General features: G+C 38.9%; 1 protein-coding gene across 3 annotated transcripts; it reads left to right on the top strand.

Moving 5' to 3' along the window:
* The first annotated feature begins 19 nt into the window (after positions 1-19).
* Positions 20-20,153, top strand: FIRRM (FIGNL1 interacting regulator of recombination and mitosis). 3 transcript variants are annotated; one of them, XM_080601625.1, is made up of 24 exons: positions 20-686; positions 1,231-1,271; positions 1,984-2,072; positions 3,289-3,393; positions 3,906-4,046; positions 4,948-5,110; positions 5,491-5,575; positions 6,113-6,251; positions 6,691-6,771; positions 7,921-7,985; positions 9,678-9,826; positions 10,769-10,877; positions 11,393-11,579; positions 12,602-12,684; positions 13,051-13,102; positions 13,445-13,534; positions 14,617-14,802; positions 15,490-15,612; positions 16,788-16,883; positions 17,313-17,426; positions 17,817-17,921; positions 18,241-18,321; positions 19,123-19,236; positions 19,534-20,153. In XM_080601625.1, exons 1-24 carry the CDS (start codon positions 448-450, stop codon positions 19,717-19,719), a joined length of 2,823 nt encoding a protein of 940 aa, XP_080457751.1. In that variant the 5' UTR covers positions 20-447; the 3' UTR covers positions 19,720-20,153. The 3 variants fall into 3 exon arrangements, with proteins under 3 accessions (XP_080457751.1, XP_080457752.1, XP_080457753.1); XM_080601626.1 differs by lacking the exon at positions 20-686 and having other exon boundaries at positions 1,231-1,330; XM_080601627.1 differs by lacking the exons at positions 20-686; positions 1,231-1,271 and adding an exon at positions 1,337-1,762.

Raw genomic sequence — 20,153 nt, forward strand, 5'->3', positions numbered from 1 at the left:
TTGCCAAGGAATCGGCTTAATTATTTCTGCAAAAGGAGTGAAAAACAGTTTTAGGCATCGTTAAATGGCGAGATGGTAACAGGAAGGGTTGAATAGCGTGTTGAAAGAAAATACTGATAGCATCCTATTGAAAAATGAGAGCGGGGTCCTGTTTAAAAACCGAAAATAATAAAGAATAAAGCAATGAAAAATAAATAATAAAGAATAAAAGAGTAAAAAATAAAATAGTAAAGAATAAACTAATAAAAAATAAAATACTGAAGAATAAAAAAAGAAATAATAAAAATTAAAAATAAATGAAGTAATAAAAATAAATAATAAAAATAAAATGATAAAAAATAAATAAGAAGATAAAGCTCAGCAGCCGTTACTGGCAGGGGGTGCCCGTACCCCGCTGCCCGCTCTCCCCCTGCCCCACATGGCTGAGCTGCCTCCTTCCGCGTCGCAATGCGCATGCGCGTGGCCGGGGCACAAAAGGGCTACGCGCACGCAGCCGCCCCGGTCCCGCGCGGGGGCTGCTGGGATAGCGGCGGGAAAAGCCGCGGCTCGCGCCGCTTCCAGCCGCCGGCGCTGAGGGGAGCGGCCGCCATGTCGCGAACCGACCCCGAGCTGCTCCTGCAGGAGCTGGGCGGCTGGGATTGGGAGCTCTGCCGCCGGGAGCTGCCCGCCGTCCTGCCCCGGCTCCTCATATCCTTCCCCCGGGAGGCGGTTCGGCTGCTGGGTTGTTGTGGGGAGTGGGTGTGCGGGGGTCTCCGCCGTCGGGGGAGTGACCCTAAAATGGCGGGGGGGCGGGATGGGCAGCCTGCACGGGTCGAGCAAAGCGACTTGTGAGAGGGAAAAGCGCTGCAAGCTTTACAAGGGGTGAAACAGGAGAGAAAAGCCGGGTGTGCTGGGTTTCACTGAACGCAAGCGCTGCCCTTCACCGAAATAATAAAGTAAAATAAAAAACTGCAGTAGAAAATACCGTGTGGTTCTTCTAGCCCTTTCAATAACACCCCTGTTGCCCCCATAAAAAAAAGTCAAACAAACAAAAAACATAGCCCACAAATCACAACCCCCAAATCTTACTCTCTGGCACAGTGCTGCTGGAATGTGGGTACTGAGCACCCACCCGTAGCAGCTGTGGAGCATCCCCGTTAATTTCATGAGGTGGTTAAAGCCCACACAGCACATAGTGTGAGAAATTACATCTTTATGGCAGAATGAACTTGACTTTCTTTAACGTTTTTACTGTATGTATCAAGAGTCTGAAGACTGGACTGAGCACGTTCGTAAGTAGTGGCCAAGAGGTGCTGCTTCTTCCTAAGGCTTATTGTATTGCAAATATAAGGTCTGCACTAGTTAAAAATACTTACGCTATCACTGGTGTCCTACTTTCACAGCCTTTAGCAATCCTGCTGGACGTTGAATGTTACAGGAATTGCATGTTTTAGAAAAACCCATAAGCTATGCACGTAAGGCTGCTTTTTCCTTTCTGCTGCTTCTGATTTGTAGACTGCTGAAAGAAGGAGTGCTTTTTGTCTTGTATTTTATTGTATTTTTGGCCATTACCTGACAGGTGGTTGAACTCTTGTAATACCTGAGAGTGATCAAGAAAATGCTGATATACACCTGGTTAGGACTCTCGCTAACATTCACTGCTCAGCTGTGTGTTAGTGCCAGCCAGCACTTCAGATGTGTAACTGTTTGCACTTTAGAACATGGAAAATTGCCCAGACTTTGGGCAAACAGTTGTGCCCCACCTTCAACTAAGTGTAGTCAGGTGTGATGCAGTTATTAATGGGTTTATGCACGTTGGAGCTTTTATTGTTACTTGATGATTCAGAAAATGCATATGTTGCAAATGCGATGTTACTTGTTTCAAAATCAAGTATCTGACCAGTTTCCACTTCACTCAGTTCTTTCTTCCATGTGCTTGGTAGCTACATACTTCTGATAATCAAATGGTTTTCAGTAACATTTTAGAAATATTTTGCTTTGCAGGTGTTCTGAGGATCATGACTGAAATGTTTTTGCCTCATATCAGCCTTGCAGATTTGGAACAAACTTTTTTCTCAAAAGTATTGCCTAAGGTATGACACCTTCAATGAAATACGAAAATTTCAGTCAGTGCAGTGCTAAAAACCTGCTTAGAGTGCCTTGATTCTTTTGAGGTCTCATTATAGAATCATTGCTTTGCAAGCACAGCTTGAAATAAACATTTTACCCCTTAAAAATTTAACAGTTTTACGTTGTTGGATTATTTATATGATTTTTACTATTCTTTACAGTAGGGAGAGGATCAAACGTATGATGTTCTGCTTTCTATATTTAGTGACAGAATTGTTTTTTATTTATTTTTGAGAAGGTAGGCTTTTTATAAATGACTAAGGTTGTTTTCACTTGGGGCAGGCTCTCGGGACAAATAAGTTGAAGAACCCAACACCCATATATCATGAATAATTTTTGTGATATTTGTGAGTAATATGGTGAATAAACTTTTAGGCAATGACTAACAGAAGGTCTCTTTTTTGATTAAATAATAGAGAATTTTGGGCTGTAATATTAAACTCTCCAGTGCATACATCTTAGTGGACTTAAAGCAGTAGTGAATTGCTGAGTTTCAGGCCTCAGCTTGTATACTTTAACAAGCCTGTAAAAATGCCCAGTTGATTTCCATTTCCTTTCTTGCATGTCTTCTAGCAGATTTTAGAGATTACAAGAAAAATGGCTCATAACATGCATATCCTGAACAGGGATTACTGTGCCATACCAGTTTATGTAGTACCCTGCACGTGCCTAGAAGCTGTTCTGTCTTTGCAGTCTCAGCAGGATCTCTCGTAAAATATACGTGGACCTAGACCAAAGCAGAAATTGTTATTTGTAGGTCTTAAAACGTTATTTCTTTATTCAAAATGTTAATGATTGTTCTCAACAAAAAACACTTTCTGAGACAAAAAGAAAATAACCTTTTATCTCAAAATGGTGTGGTTTTAATTAAGAAAAAAAATCTCTGTTAGGATGAGGTATCTGTTAAGTTAATTAGCTAGAAAGTTTATTTTGGTAACAGATTTTTAGAAAATAGCAGCTAACTTAACTTCTGGCTGTAATTTGAGAAGAATAGATGGTTTTCACATCTTGGTATATCAAGTTTTATGATTTAAATGCTAGAAAGCATTATTTACTCCTGTGAGTTATCTCAGTAGACTATGACTGCAGTCTAAGCAAGCAAGCAGATATAAACATATGCACACAAATAGTTATACCTTTCTATATATAAATTTCCAGCTTTGCTTTTTTTTCTGACAGACTCTACAGCTGTATGATAACTTGATGTATGAATTATCCAGTGAGGCCAAAGGATTAACCAGCCAGAATACAGAGTTATGCAGTACTGTAAGGAATCTGTTACAGGCAAGTCTATTATGCTTTGATTTTACCTAAGAAATTAACATATTTTAGAATACTTATACTACTAGCCAACTCGTAAAAATGTAATCTGAACTTCCTTTGCAGTTGAAGTTCAGTTAAAATTTTGTGAATTATTTGACTACATTTAGCATGTGATCTAATCAGAATTTAAAGAAAATCTCAAATTCTGCTTAGTATCTAATATAAATGGAATTTAATTCTCCGTATTTAAACAGTAAATCTGGCAACTATTTATGCAGTCACTTAATTTGGAGTTTAAAATTTTTTGTAAGTTGAGAACAGTAGTGAAAAGAAATACGAGGCTTTCAAAGAGGGTATAATATCAGAAAAAAGCTATAGAATTCATCTTTAATAAACAACTTATTTATGCAAATAGCTGTGAACTTTAAATGTTGTAAGAACCTAGGAGCAATTCCACAAAAAAAAAAAAGGTGCTTCTGAAATTACTGTTGGATTGAAAAACATTGATTGCTGTTGTTTGTTCTTGATCTAAGACTATAGTGCAACTGTTGGAAACTCTGACCAGTTGCGTACGGTATGTCTGCACGCTGCAAGAGTGTGTGCCTCTGGAGAATATCCGCACCCTTCCATCCTCTGTTCTTTATGTAATAAAGAACACGTTTACACACTGCAAGGTAGGTCTCTGTTAGAAAAATTCCCCTTCTGGTTAGTTTTTAGGAAATGTTCCTAATTCAAAATAATATTGTTGTAGATTTTTTTTATTGCTATCTAATCATTTACAGAATGTACTTAGTGTACAAGTACAAAGATGGTTTTTCAGCTGTCTGCCCAGAATTTCTGACCTGGCAGTGCTAGACATGGGCTATGCTATTTTCAAATTTCGCATCAGTGTCAGTTGAACATTTTGCTTTTGAATTTAGGCTGTGACATCTGTGCGCTTCTGATAACTGCAGTAGGTTTCGGAGCTACAAATGGTGACCAAAACGGCTACTTATTTCTATGCAAGTTCCAAAGTGGATTGAATGTTGAGATTAGGACCCTTATGTTAGGTACAATGAGCAATGTATATTGGTTTCAGATACAACAAGTAAGTTCCCCTTAAACAGTGAAAATAAAAGAAGGTTATCGTGAGGACAATAGCTTTTGGTCAGCCTTCATTTTCACTTTTCAACTTTTCTTTCTTAATGAAAGATTTACAGCGGTTTTCCATGTCAGGGCTTGAACTCATTTGCCATACCTTTTATTTAACAATGCTAATTTGAAAGTATTGAGAAATATTTGAAATAGTCTACTTCCTTTGTTGCTAATGTTGTACTGCTTTGTTCAGAAATATGATCATAGGTTCATGCATCAAAGCCTAATCCAAAGCCAACGATACTCACCAGAGCCAGACAGACTTCGTTAGCTGTTGATTAGACTGCAGGTGACTAGCATTTTATATTTAGCAAATAAGAGTCCGTATCAGAAACTATAGATCAGGTTCAATATTGAGTTAAAGTAGGTACATATATGCCTTGCTCAGATTGTGATTCCTGTGTGTGTTTTTTTTAACCTCTTCTTCCCCGTTTCCTACAGGACAGCGAATCAGTGTACTGTGAGCATCTACACTTGATTTCTGATCTCCTACAAGCGATGTTCAAGGAAACTTACTCTCTTCAGAAACAGCTGATGGAACTATTTGATCAGATTTCTGTGGGCTCTGCTTCTGCTGAAGATAACATCACAGATATGGTGTCAGGTATATGTGGTTCTAAAGCTTTTTGACTTTTGTTCAAAAAACAGCTTTTTTTTTTTTTCTTTTCTATAGGAAGTATGTTTAAATCTTTAAAACTGATCATGCTCAGTTCCTGCTGTTCTGACCAGCAGCACTTCAGAAGGCAGCATTTTGCAGCTTGAAGCATACTCATTTTTTCTCCTGAAACTCTGTGAGATGGGGGATGTTGCATAGATTTGTAGGAAAGGGGAGGCATCTAAGCACTGAGCTATTCCTGATTCAGTGTCAGCGTGGTGGTATTCTCTAGTGTTTGTGATTGCTGTTGTTTTGCTAGGAGAGAAGCATAGCTGTGAACTTAGGAATCTGCTTTAACTCAGTTGTTGCTATTATTATTTCCTTCACAGTAATCCACACCGTGCTAGAGATCTGCTCTGTCATCTCCAATATGGACCATGCACTTCATGCCAATGCGTGGAAGTTCATAATCAAGTATGTCTTTAAACTCTTTGCATTTTATTGTAATGTGACTGGACTGTGGTTTTATATAACCAGAGTTACACTAGTTTCATGTTCAGAGTTTCAGCTGAAATTGAAATTAGAGAATTCAATTCCTTTGGAAATTTAGCTAGTAAGCACTGCGCTGCCAGTGAAAACAGTTAGGAGTTGTGCATGAAAAAGTAATAGTAAAGTAGTAAACGTAATGACTTTTTACACTGCAATACAGAAGAGCATTTGAAACAGCACTGTTTGAATAAATAATCTTTAGAGGTCTGACCTGCAGTTTTGTACATGTTTTTGGCTTGAGTTGTGCTGTCTTGTGCTTTCATCCTACCTCCCCTTTGCGCTTCTGTCATGGCTACAAAGAGGGCTGTTCCCTCTACATTTCTGGTTTCCTTGTACATGGGTATTGCACTGATTAGTGAGGTATAAAAGCCTAAATAGAAAAATGAGATATTTGGATTTATATTAACTTAATGCATGATCACATCTGACAATTAAGTATCTGATTATATTCCTGCCTTGTAGGCAAAGCCTGAAGCATCATTCTCTGCTGCAGTGCCACCTGAAACACAGTGACATCCTCAGTGGCCTGTGCAAGGATACTCTTCTTTCTTTTCAATCCTGCCTGCAACTGGCTGAGGAAATGAAGATGTCAGACATACAGGTAAATTAGAAAGGTTCTAAAGCTGCTGTTGAACTTGAGGAAGATAAATTCACTTTGCTTGGATTTTTTTTGATGTTTTTTAATGTGCTAGGCAGAATCCCTTGTTCTTTTGAAACCACCAGAAAATCAGGCCCATTGACTTTGTTTACATTGGGGATGTTTTAGTGAGGCACTGAAAACAAGTTTACACCATACTCTGGGAATTTTGTTTGTTTTCTAAACTGATGATATCCCAAGGTCAATCAAAGGATAACATTTCAGTTCAATATTGGTATAAAAATATTGAGGCACACTGAAGATTTCTAAAGTTTTTCCCCCATTGCTGCAGAATTTGTAGAGAATCGAGTTTGAAATAGTTTTTGAGCACTGTTAGCAGTTTAAGTTTCATCTGTAGCATGTTACTCTGTATATTAAATTTTAGAACTGCTTTTTTGGACAGGAGGGCACTGACCTCAGGCTGTTTCAGAAGACTGTCAAACTCTGCAGATTCTTTGCTAATTCCCTTGTACACTACACCAAGGTAGGTTTTATTCCTTGAATTCTACATTAGTATCGAATATAAACCTCTGGTCTGCAAACAGAATAATTATGTACTCCATAATATCTTACCAATTTACAACTATACTATATGAGTGGTATAACCAACATTCATACGTAACCTTCTTGTAGTTTCCACCTGAATACACTCACAAGCCTAAGCAGGATTATTGATGTGATTTAACAGAAAGAAAAAAAAAATCTGTTACAAGCAGTGTCACTGAGGAGTTGGTAGGAAATGTCCGGTCTTTACTTGCAGCCTTGAGTCAATGCAGTAGCAACTTTAGCTGGAAGAATTAAGAAGGTGAATCTCTTTGCTAAGGTTTCAGAATTGTTGCTCATTTTTCCCTAATGATCACAGTCGTGGCTCTAACTTTCTGAAGTTCTTTGTTATCCTGAGACTAATAGAATTCTCAAATAGACTTAAAGACATGAGTAGCTCCCTTTTCATTTGTATTTTCACCTAAATGTTTTCCTGAGTAGCACTTATAACCTTTTGCCATGGGACAACATACTTGAACAGGCAGCACAGTCAAATAGTTTGGATGTGGCATTCATAGTAAGAAATGAAACTGTACTGGTACTGGCTCTGACACTAACTTCCTGCTCTCTCCCTGGCCAAACCACTTCATTGCTGTGATTTAATCTCCCGGTTATTAGAAGGGATGCCATAAATCTACCCATTTTTAGAATGCACGTGGAAGAATTTTGCTCTCTATGAATAGCAGTGGTGGTGTGCTCTGCATCTGCTTTGACCCATAGTGTCAAAGCAAGACTTTGGTATTTTTTTTTGTCACAAAATGAACAGCATAATGACAGGATAAGACAGCTTTATAGCATGTAGAGCATTTCAGATTTTTACAGCTCTCTATGGCTACTACAACTGTTCTTATTATTTTTTAACTAAGTCTAGAAACATAACGTTTCAGAAAAAAAATATATATGTGTAGTAATTAATCCTAGGAATACTTTGTTTATTGTTTGTTTTGCACTTGCTTTGTGCTGTGGATTGTTGCAACTTAACCAGTTTTTTCGTGTGTAGTATTTCACACATGAAAGTAGTAGAACCGGAAAAAAACATAATCATGCATTTTACATTAAAAGTACCTTTCAAAATTAATGTCTTTTGCAGGAATTTCTTTCTTTCTTCTCGGATTTATGCTCTCAGTTGCATCAGCTGTTTCTTCAGATATACAGGTAAGTGAAGTACCAATAACTAACTACTGATAGCATCTTAATAACATTTCCAGGTATGGAGATGAATTATCATTTTTAAAGTTAGAGTATTTTGAGGTGAGTTCTTGTTCTAGAACTGTTGCTTTCTTTTTCACGCACAGAAATCTAAAAAGATTTTTGTATAAATTGTGCTTTTTTGTATGGTACTAAGTTACCTTAAATTCGTTTTTCATCAATGCTGTGAGTTTCAAATACCGCCAAACCACTAACTTGGTTGCAATTACTTATGTCAGCATTTCTCATTAAGTTTTGTTAGAATGTGCGCATTGATTGGCTTGGACACTGGGTCTGCTTAGGAAAGATTATTTGAAAACTGTTGTTCCTAAAGTCAGAATTCCTGAAGGTAGGAGTTGTTCTTCAGTCACCCTGCCATGAAGCTGTTAGGCAGAGTTAAAACAGTGGCCCAGCAGTGTACTTTAAAACAGTAGTGTGATGATGTTAGTCAACTCATGCAAAGTCAAGACAATAGAGAATTACCATTTCCTAGCAATCCTAATTAATTTCTCTTTCATATATAACTAAATGGCCCCGCGCTCTTTTTTTGTCTCAAATTCTAGTGAAAAAAAAAATAGAGTAAATGCAGGTGTCAGTAGCAACACTTGGACAGATCCTTTCTACTTGAAGTCAAAGTATGGCAATATTCGTCCTGAAGGGAATTTGAAACAGTATCTAAGATTATTTTTTTTTGTCACAGCTTTGCTGCTGTGCTTGCAGTCTCATGAAATCTCCTAACAGGACTCTGGTTCTCCCGGAAACAAAAGCTTTAGTAATATGATGCTCATAAGTATTCCCTTCTATAATCTGCAAACGGCTTATCATTTTTCTTGCAAAGGACTTGTTCTGTGTGCTGCAGTAGTGGGGAAGAACAGGGCAAAGTGAAAGAGAGGTCTGATTTCAGTTATTCCTTTGGAATTGAAACCAGATTCTGTAGTGAGATGTGTGTGTGAGTTTACTGAATGTTTTGCTGCAAGATCCAAGATCAGGTGGTGGGTGGTTGTGGGTTTTTTTGTTTGTTTGTTTGTTTGTTTTAAAAAAAAAAGAGTTCCCTCTTCTGACTTTACTTACCTTGTGGATCACATTCTCAAGTGGAAGGCTGTAAACTTTCATTCACTCTTTTCATTCAGACTTTTGAAGTAGGAAGTTACCATTTTTACAGTTTCTTTATAAGCTACAAAAGTAGGTTTTCATTTCATGATCTCTTTTACTTTATTCTTATATCACTTTCTTTTACTGCTCAGCTTTCTCTTTTTTTCTTTTCAAAGAAATTAAGTGGTACCCTTTTATTAGTGTTGTCTGTTTAAATTAGTACTGTCATATTTATGACTATCAATTTTTCTACAAGTGTCTTCTTGGCTTGTCATTGCTTGTCTTTTTTGGTGATTCAGTATATTTCTTCTTAATATTACGTATCTTATATGCCTGTTCTGTGAGCTTGTAGGTTTTTCTTTCAATGTTTAATACAATGTAGGGTTTTGAAGCTTACTTTAAAGGCTGAATACAAAGTTGTAACTTTCAGGCTATAGTAGATAATAAAAAATGAGGAGTCTTTTCTGTCTTTTGTTTAACAATAACAGGGAGATCATGAGTTTGCCTTTTTGTAGCTGTTTTGAAAAGTAATTGTACTGAGAATATGTTTCTTTCCATCTCCCTCAGCAAATTTCCTCCCAGTCTCTATGCTCCAGTGATCTCAGAGGTTCATCGAGATGAAATATCCCGTGTTTTTCTTGTGGCTCTAGACCCTCTCATCAACCAGCTTCTTCCCTTTAGCCCTTTTATGGAGCAAGTGTTAAGTGACAATTTAGGTGGGTTTAAAATACAATTACCACTGTTTCAATACTATGCAACCATCTCTGAGGGATCTGGCTTGATATTTTGTCTTTCTTGACCACATTCTGTACTGGGTTGCTTGCCTCTTTTTCTTTTGTAAGTACTATGGTATAGGCAGCTGCATGCTCGTTCAGGTGAATTTGTGTAGCAGTTGATGTTGCTGTTGAATGCGTGTTTTACAAAGCACTCACAATAACTGCAATATTAACTTGGTTAACAGAAATCCTATTAATTTTGCTGCTTTGCATAATTTCAATCTATATCTGTATCACAACCTTTTAAAGTAAGGTAAACGCATTCTGCTGTGCTGTTGATGGAGGAAGACAGTTATTTTTCCTAAATTATGTATTTTCAGTGGAAAATAATATGTCTTCAAAATGGAGGATGATCATAACCACCATTAAAAATTGTGCCCTGCCCAACATGTCATAATTCTGAGACAGCTGTGCTACCGTGTGGGATTTACGATGTGAGCAGCAGTTGCTCCTTTTGTCAGTGCAGTCTGGGCTTACTTCTCTCTCATATGTGCACTCTGGCCTTGTGATTATCGCAACACTTGGAAGAAAACTTTGTGTATTCGGTATCTGAGGCATCCAGTGCTTTCAGGCAGACTGGAAGGATGAGGCATCTGGACTATAACTCCTTTGCAGCATGTTGCAGCAACACTTCAGAACTGCAATATTGTAGCTTCTACCAGATGCAGGATATTGCATTCATTTTTCATTTCAAACATAATGTTCATGTTGAAATGTTCCTTTTTTTTCCAGCTGAGTATGTAAGAGATTTTGGATTGTTTTACTGGGAACTTGTTTGCATCATCAGTTCTTCATCATTTGTCAATTGCTTAAAAGCTAGTTTACACAGCACATGTATTTCCAAGGGTGACTAGCATCACACTTCAAAATAAAACTCTACAGGTCTTCCTCCTGAGCAGCAGCTGCCCCAGTGTCTCCTTCTGATTGCCATCATGGACAAGCTGTCTTCTCAGCCTGAAGAAGTGCAAACCCTCTGGAACACAGGAAAACGGTACTAAAAAAGTTCTCACTGTAATTCTTCACCAGAGCGATCAGTCAGTGTGGGTGAACAAAGGGGCTTACATGCTCAGATTTCCCTCACAACCCAACAGCAAAGTTTGACAGACTATCAATTTACATCCTTATGCTGGGAAAAACATCATCTGATGTTCTGCTTCAGGGGTGAAGGACACAGAGCAAGAGATGCCTTTGTTATTTTGGGAAAGGGATAGTATTAGGCTAAGTCCAGGTCAAAGAAAGAGGTAAACATGTAATTTGTCGATACTTGCATTTTTATGCCTGAGCTCTCTAATAGTGACTTGAATTTGTAAGCGAGGAAGGTAGTCAGAAATATACATCTACATACAAATAAAGCATTGAAGTTACTGCCGCAGCTTCTAGTCAGAAACACAGATTCTGTAGTAGAGATGATGTTTGCAGGATTTTGGACTTGCCTATCTGTAACCCAACTGTTTTCTTTTTTTTTTTTTTTCTCCTTCCTTTCTTACCCCTCAACCCTATCCCCAGCCTGTCTTTTTTCTCAGCTCTTTTCCTCAGTTTCCAGCAATGTTCTGCCGAGCTTTCTCTCCCTGTTTGTTTGCCAGAGGTGATTGGCACAGGACAGCCAGCAGTTCCCATCACCCTGTATCACTATGTCTGCATTCACCTGTGCTCCTACATTGCTTCCACACTCCCACCACACTTTCCTCAGCTGGTAAGATTGATTTTTGCTTATCATTTCTTCAGCTGTTCTGATGCATAGATAATACTTGAAAAAGAATGAGCTCTTGCTAATGATCTAGCTCTGAAGAGATGATTAGTTACAAAGTGCTTTGAGTTATTCTTCAGACAGCAGCCATGATGCAGGAGTTCAGGTATCCAGAAAACATCATTTGTGAGGCAATGAGGAAAATCAAGCTTCTTACAAGTTTTTGGGAAATTTAATTGTGTTAGAAACTTTTGTTCTCTTTGCAGGGGGGCATGAAGTTGTTATTAAAAGTTCAGTGCTTTCTTTTACGCAGTATTTAACTTGTATTAAGTATACCTGGTTTTGTTGATCTATACTGTGAAGTAATAAGAAAGTGGTATTTAATATTCGAGTAGACTATCTTGTTATGATTTCCGCTAAGAACACGCCATAAAATGGTAGTAAGAAAAATTTTCTACTTCGGAGGAGTATTCTGGGACTTGATTACTGTTATGTAGTATTTTAAAAGTTTTTCACATTTTATTATCTAGAGGTTCTTTTGTCTATGCATAAATGTAAAGCTTTAAAAAGTTAAGAGCTGTCATAAACGTTATAGCCCTAATTTAGTTTCTTTTTCCTGCATGCTGCTTTCAGATAAAATTTGTGTTCCTAAAAGAGGAAAGGTTTGATTTATTTTTTTAGTAAGGTGCCAGTAAAGTTGGCAAAAAAATTGGTGATCCGTTGCTTTATATATATTCATTAAGAGTTGCCTCGCAATGAAGAGATGTGCATGGAGAAATATTTTGAGAAGTGAGGGATCTTCAGCTCATTGTAATGAATGTACGTGTATGTTCAAAGTATGCAAAACTAAGGATGTAGCTGTTTGGTTAGTACTGTAGCTGAATATAGAGGATGAAAATCAGTTATTAGAACACTTCAAATTGGGAAAGCTGAAAATCTTATTACGTTTCATGCCAATTAATGGAGTAAAAGCAATAGTAGGCCTCCAGTCTGTTTCTGCTTGAACTTAAATAATATGTTTTCCTCAGGAGTATGCTCTGCTGGATGCTGTGCTGGGTTCTAGTATGATCACATCTCTGCTAGCAATAGACTCGTGGTGCTTCCTTGCCCGGTAAGATGTCTTCATTTGAAGTCAAGCAGGATTTCCACAGATCCAGTTAGTTCTGTTGTTGCATGTAATTCCCTTTTTAAGACAAAATTGTCCTAGAATTGGATTATTTTCAAATGTAGAGCGTATTTTGCAAATTAGGAGCAGAAATGGCGTAGCCATTTTTACATTCATACAAGGGGAACATAATTTTTCTATTGCGTATTGGGTTTTTTTGGAGCAGTTCTCTCAAGTAAATTGTATCGGTGTCCATCAAGTTTAAATGTTTTAGGGGAAATGGCTATCTCTGAGACAAGAATTATACTGTTTAATCTGTAGAAGACTAGGAAACACAGACTCACTAACTTCTCTCTCTTTTTCACGTTCTAGGTATGGAACAGCTGAGCTGTGCACTCACCACTGTGTTGTGATCGCTCAATTGGTAAGAACTAAAGTGATGTTTGGAATTCAGCAACAGTTTTAACCCTAATTCTACTGCAAACTTTCTAAGGGACCAAAGACAAGAGTTTAATGTTTTTTTTCCAAATCCATAATTGAGATTTCATTAATTCCTTATATTGGGCTAACAATGAGCAAAAGCAGTACTGTGCAAATAGAAATCTTTATACCCAGTATTTCTGACATGTCCTTCACTGTTTTATTTAGTGCTACTGCTCTGATCTCACATAGGAACTCTCAGAACATTGTGTAAAGAATTCATTTGCTGAGTGGTGATTTTTTTTTCTTAATTTAATTAGATGCATTTCCTGTTATCCTAATTCAGATAAAGTCTTGGCCCAACGAGTGTTATCAGGTCTCTGCTCTGGGTGTTCTGTTGAGGCGTATGCTGTTCTTGATGGCTCCAGATCATCAGGCAAGTACAGTGCCAGCATATTCTAACTTTAACAGAAGAGCTTTGAATCAGTGGCCTGTGTTTAAAATATCTTCTGCCCTTCAGAAATGGCAGGATGTTGAGTGCTCACTTGCTTTACTTGATATTGCACTTGCTATTACTTTGTCATAGTGGATCCTGATTTGTGCAGATGTGTATGTGCCTTTGTTGTTTTGAAGAGCACTTCTCTAATAGTGGTCTTATTGGGTGGCAGTGATGTCCTTTTTTGACTAAGTATGAAAAGAGTGTATCTCCCAGAGTTACTTAAACTGTATGCCCTGTATTGAACCTGCGCCTGGTGTTTATGAGGGCATAAACTCTTACTTGTCCCTTGTGTTTGTTTAATAGAGATTACAACAAAGAATCATGCTGGAATACATAACTAATACCAAGGAAATCATCAGGGTAAAAACAGTTCTAGACAAAGTAATTTCATTATTTGATAATACGCTTCTAACTTCTTTTTTATACACTCGTGTGGACAGAGAGCATCTGCTGCACAGGGAGACAATAGTGGCTGTTTATATGTTCTTTCCCTGCAGCATCTCTGAAAAAGACAAGTAGGCTCAAATTTTGTTGCCAGGTTGTCTCAGGGTAGGAAGAAAAACAGCCTGCTTCTGCAAACTCTTAAGATTCATCATCACAGATGATCAGCCTATTTCTGATACATAGATGTTGGCAGAACTGATTCATTATTAATGAGACTTGACTGCTGCAGGAAAATCCACTGGTATATCGCTCTTCAGGAATAAGAAAGGGTTTAATTGTCAAGTTCTCTAAGTTAGTCTGTAAATATGGGTTTGCTTTAGCAAAGTGATACATATTTATGATCCTTAAGCTTTCTTCTACTGTCTAAGGCTATCGCTTCAAGTAGCTGAAAGAATAAATTGCTTAACTGCTCTATGTCCTATATGTGACAGGGAGCTGGTGGTATTCTAAAGCAAGTAAGTAGTGCATTTTTGTTTGTTGGTTTCTCAGCTTTTTGACAAGCTATCAAATTCTCTTCTAGTCTCTTTACTTCTTATTATTTTATGAACGAATTTATTTTATACTCTTATCTGCAGGTGGAATTTGCTCATAAGTTTCTTCCAGAAGAAGTGGAAAACTTGGCTGTGTGGCAGCATGTATCCCTCAAGGCCCTGAATCCTGACCTTGGGAAACGAGTGGCCCATCAGCTGTGTGTGGCAGGACTCGCACAATGCAGGCAATGGCTGAATAGCAGGCGTGCTGTGGGAGAGCTCCAACCTGTGGTAAAGGAGATTGGCTTCTCTTTGTGAAAATGCATGACCTCTGGATTTCCAAACTGTGAGGATGCTGTGGCTGTCCTCAGTTTTGTTTTTCTGTCTGTTGCACCACTTTCTTCCATTACTAATCGGCAAATGCATAATCAAGAGCTCTTATTTTAATGTTTTCTTATAGTACGCAGCACCTCAGGACCCTCTGCTCTGAGGGTGATAGCGGAGGTCTTGTGATTTACTGGTTACTCTAGTTGCTGTTTGCTCTCTGGGTGGGCAGATGTATTTTTCTTTACAATTTCCAATTTATACTATGCCATACAATTACTTTTAAGTTTTAAAGTCCTGGCTGTTTTTACGTGGCATCAAATCTGAAAGATGCTCACTGGTCTCCCTGGCAAAGGAGAGGAGCGAGAGAAACCAGAGATTTCCACACGAAGTACCAGCTGCCAGCTTTCGCCTGGCAATGCAGCTAACAGCTACAGCACCATATGAACTCCCACAGAAGGAACGGATGGTTTCCTCACTTTAGAAGCTTTATTGGCCAGTGGCCTGGTGGATTAGCTGTACTGTACAGCTGACACAGCACATTAGGCTTCTTGCCATCTTGTATCATTTTAGATGCTTAATTACAAGCCTGGGGTTTGGGTTTGTTTTACATGTAGGTTCTTTTTGGTCTTACACAATGTTTTTTCCTTCTAGAATATTGCCATTTCTGTCTTGCTGGCTGCCTGCAGTTTTGCTGGTGACACTCTGGAGGCAGAACTTCAGGCATCTATCTTGGGAGTGCTTTGTCAGTTCTGGACTTTTCTTCAGGCTAAGCAGGTGAGAGGATTTGCTGTTGTGATGGTGAAAGCATCATGTCTTTGGGAAGCTGGTGCTGCTGTTTCATCATGTTTTGTTTTACTTGGATTAGGCCATTTCTGTAAAGGAGAGTATAACTGTGCTGCCCATGTGCTGTCAGCTGGTTTATTGGACAGGCTTGTTCTCTGGGAAATGGACTTTGAATTTTCCTGAATGGTACATATATGGCTCCTTCCTGCTCCATCTGTTATGCAGTGTCAGATTCAGATTTGCTTAACGAGAAGTCTGAAATACCTCATTCTGATTCATACCGGTTACGTATTTGGCCTATTTAAAATGTTAGTTAGAATGTGATTAACAAACATGGTGATACTGCTTAGCACATGGAAACCCACAGAGCTAGTAACCTTCCTCTAGTATTTGAGAACAAGGAGGTAAGGTGACCCCTCCAGCTTGTGACTATATACCTAACCGTTCATGTCTGCAGCTGGAGTAAAGAAAAAAGGATTTGTCATGGTTATTACTCAGATAGAAAGGAAAGCTTGAGAGAAGGGATTAAGAAGAGCCAAGTGTGCCCTTGAGGCAGTGAATCCTAATGATATCCTGGGCTGCGTTAGAAGGAGAGTTGCACATCAGGTCAAGGGAGGCAATCCCCCTCCACTCAGCCCTGGTGAGGCCACACCTGGAGCACCGTGTCAAGTTCTGGGCTCCCCAGTACAAGAGGGATGTGGAGCTCCTAGAGAGAGTCCAACAAAGTGCCACAAAGGTGATCAAGGGACTGGAGCATCTCTCCTCTGAGGAGAGGCTGAGAGAGCTGGGACTGCTCAGCCTACGCAGGTTTTGTGAGGGCCTTATCAATGTCCACAAATACCTGAAGGGAGAGTGCAAAGAAGACCAAGCCAGGCTCTTTTTGCTTATACTGGTGAGTGGAAAAAGGAGAAATGGAATAAGAAAGATCCTTAATAAAAATCTAAGGAAAAGGCCTTGTGAAATATAACCACCTAAAGATAGTTGTATCTCTGCTTTGATCTTTTCTTCTGCTGCTTACGATGTATTGTTTTATGTGTGTGAAATTAGGCTAAGAATTTTGGAATGCTACTGCAACTTCAAATTCCTTAAGTAGTTATTCCATAAACTAAAATGCGTTAACTAAATTAGTAACTAAGCTATTACTAATATCTTGTGATCTGTTCAAGGTCTCAGATGAGCCGTGTCTCCAGCAAACACTGTGTTTATTACTTCGTCTTTTGGAATTTTTCATCCAGGCATTAGATGCTCAATTAATCACTCAGGTAAAAACAAAAACCAACATCACAACCTTACGAATAACTTACTTCATGAAAAGCCAAGTTCTTTGTGATTTACTGAAATCTCAAATGAGTGATTTCATTGTCTGGCCTTAAAACATGGAGATTCCTAACTATTTTTCTTCCTTGATTGCTTTCCTGGTCTTTAAACCAAGTATGTGGCACTTAGGATTCTCAAAAATGGTATTAACCAATTACTCTGTAATATAACTGGGATGTATGGATGTGCCATAGAACATATTTCTTTCTGAGATGCACACTGCAGCTTTATCCTAGCCAGAGTTATTCAAGCTGTAGCACATTTCCTTTTGTTTTCAGTCCTGCTTTTTGAAATCAGCATCCTCAGATTTAATGATCAGAGTAGTTTTCGTGTGCGCTGTTTGATGGAGTTTTGCTGGGGTTTGTTTCCTGCAGGTGTTCGCGCTGCAGTCATCCCTTTTCCAGTTGGATCCCCCAGATCATGTTCGTCTAGCAATGTTGGATTTTCTCTCTTCTGTGGGGAAGGTGTTCATACCCCAAGAAGCACAGGTAATGGTAACTGTGGCGTTCTTTAGTCTTTTGATGAAGAGATGCTCTAACTATTTAAAGGACTGAGTTAAATACATACAAAAGCACCATGACATAATCATCTAGGAGACTTATCTTTCCTTGACGCACACTGAGTGCACGTAAGAGGCTAGGTTTACTCATTTGCTCATCGCTTCTCACCAGTTAGAAAAGACAGATGTTTGAACCTCCAAGAAGAAAGAACAGAACATGTCATCTCCCTTACGGTGCTTTTCTGTCAGATAGGGCAGTAGCACTCTTAATTTCACAAACCTGTCCCTTGACCTTAGAGCAATTCTTTAGTAATAAATCACAATGGTAAGATATGCACAACTAACTCTTTGTAATTGACAGATATTTGTTCTTTTCCAGAGGCAAGTCATCCCCCAGTTGTCCTGTCTGTTTGCTTCTCTGCTGGCTGACCAGACGTGGCTTATTCATCAGCATGCGCTGGAGGCATTCAGACACTTTGCAGAGGTAAGCACAGCAGAACTTTGGGTGTGTGTATTCAGCTCAGTTACCTTTCATCATACAGAAATTCTTCTCTCTTAAATGTTCATTGCTCTCGACTGAACAATCTGGATGTTACTGCACATGAATAAAAGTAATGAGGGCTAATGTAGTTACATGTGATTTCAGGAGCTGGAAGTAAAGGAAAATAAAGCATTGGTTGCAGTGAGGAAGGATGTTTAAAATGCTGTCACCACAGAATTCTTCCCAGAGAAACATTTCTTTCTTTGTATATTCCTTTGTTAACATGAACATACTCAACTGCTGTTACCCAACATTTTTACAGGAGACAATCCATGAAGATGTTGTTCCTCAGTGCCTTAATTCAGAAGAAATTAAGAACAAAGTTGTTAATTTTATGGCTAAGGTATGTTGTTGAACCATTTTACTGCTTTCTTAGTTGGTGCTGTACACATCCATAACAGGATTTATGAGCTTGTCTTCACTGCCATACTCATGTAGGATTTGGCTTATGTCTGTACCATCATCTACATGCAGATTAAATAGCCAAATTTTAAATAAATTATTAAATTGATCTGTTAACTGGGATCTGGTTGAATTTTTCTATTCTCTTAAGTCAACAGTATTGACACATGTTGCTTCTATGCACAGTGCTCTTCAGGACTTTTCAACTTCGATTTAAAATGCTTTGCTTTTCCCTCCTTGAACAAAGAAAATGATTAAATTGCAGTTATTGTTGCGGGCAGTTAAAGTATCTATGAAAAAGGCAGCAATTTCTTCATTCCATTTGTGTGATTTCTCTCCCTCTTCTTGCATTTGTTTCTGTAAGCTCAGTGAACATGTATGAATGTGAAACATCCCAGTCCTTTTTGCACATCAGAAAACAGTCTTGCAGAGCAGACAGCTGTTCCTGCAGAACACAGACAACTAGAAAGAGGTGGATGTTCTCTGCCTGTAAACCTAAGGGAGCACTATCTGGATGAGTACTACTTGAAAAGTAGATAATTAGCGAAAGAATTAATAGCTAGTGAGTGATGCTACACTGATGTTGCAGCAGATAACTTGCACAGAAGAATGATAGAAACTAGGTTCAATTTCAGCTGCACATTAAGATTTCTTCCCCCCTGTTGCTCTGGTATACGTAGAACCTCTGAAGGCTGGTAATACCTTCTTGCTTTAGTTACCTCCCCTGTGGCTCTCTCCCTAGGTAAGGCAAGCTGAAGAGACAACAGAAGCACGAATAGAACGCCTGAAACAAGAAAGGATTACCTGCAGTGCACATTTTATGAAAATGGCTAAAGAACTGGAGTCAACAGGAGAGGTATGTGTACTTCAAATTATCTGGGCTCTATTGTAAATTTGTGCCATTTCTGGGAAGTATCTGAAGAGGTTCAAGACAGCCTTTGTTGCCCTCCATTTTCTTGGAAAAAAGTCTGTGTGCACGCCTGGCCGTTAATGTTACAGCTGAATGCTCTGTTCTACTGTCAGCCAGGAAGAACTCGCACAAGACAAGGGTGTCTCTTACAGCTTTTCCCTGTTTAAGAGTACTTCCATTTGGATGGAGACTGATCGCTCATATAGGGGATTATAAATGATGTCTGTTTACTTAACTCCACAGCCCCTGGCAAAAAGAGCATGTCACCCCCCCTCTGAGGAGCAGTATAAGTCAGCCATAGGCACCATAGAGGGGGCGGTAGAGGCTGTGAAGCTGCTGCTCCAGAAAGGGTCACCCCCGGCGTGGCTTGCATTGAAACTGGAGGCTCTACACACAGCTATGGCCGGCCTCAGAGACAGTATACGGTAAGGTGCTCAGCGGGCTTCAGGGGTGCTGCCATAGCTCCACTCCCTGTTCTGAGGAAAACTGCCTTTGTACCATGACTGCTGGAGAGGAACAAACTACAACACAGGGCGATGGATGCTCTGCTGTACTGCTGAGTCTCGGTTAGTATGCCCAAAGGAACTGAGGCCCATCTTTTATTTATAATAACTGGCTGGAGGAGTGGTATGTTTTAATGGACACGATTGTGCAGCTGAGGTGTCACTTTGTATATTGCCACTGTATAGCTTACTCTTTAAAATTCCTGTATGATGATAAACATTGAAATGAAATTGTATTTTGAATGCTGAGGTGTTTGAATGTGTTGTAAAAGTAACAGGTGCAGTTGTTCCTGTCACGTACAGGTGATAAGGCACTAGGTGTTTTTATATTATTTTTTAAAATACACTTAAGAATAACAA

The sequence above is a fragment of the Anser brachyrhynchus genome (genome assembly GCF_964034855.1).
Source record: "Anser brachyrhynchus genome assembly, chromosome: 8".
NCBI classification, from domain to species: Eukaryota; Metazoa; Chordata; class Aves; order Anseriformes; family Anatidae; genus Anser; species Anser brachyrhynchus.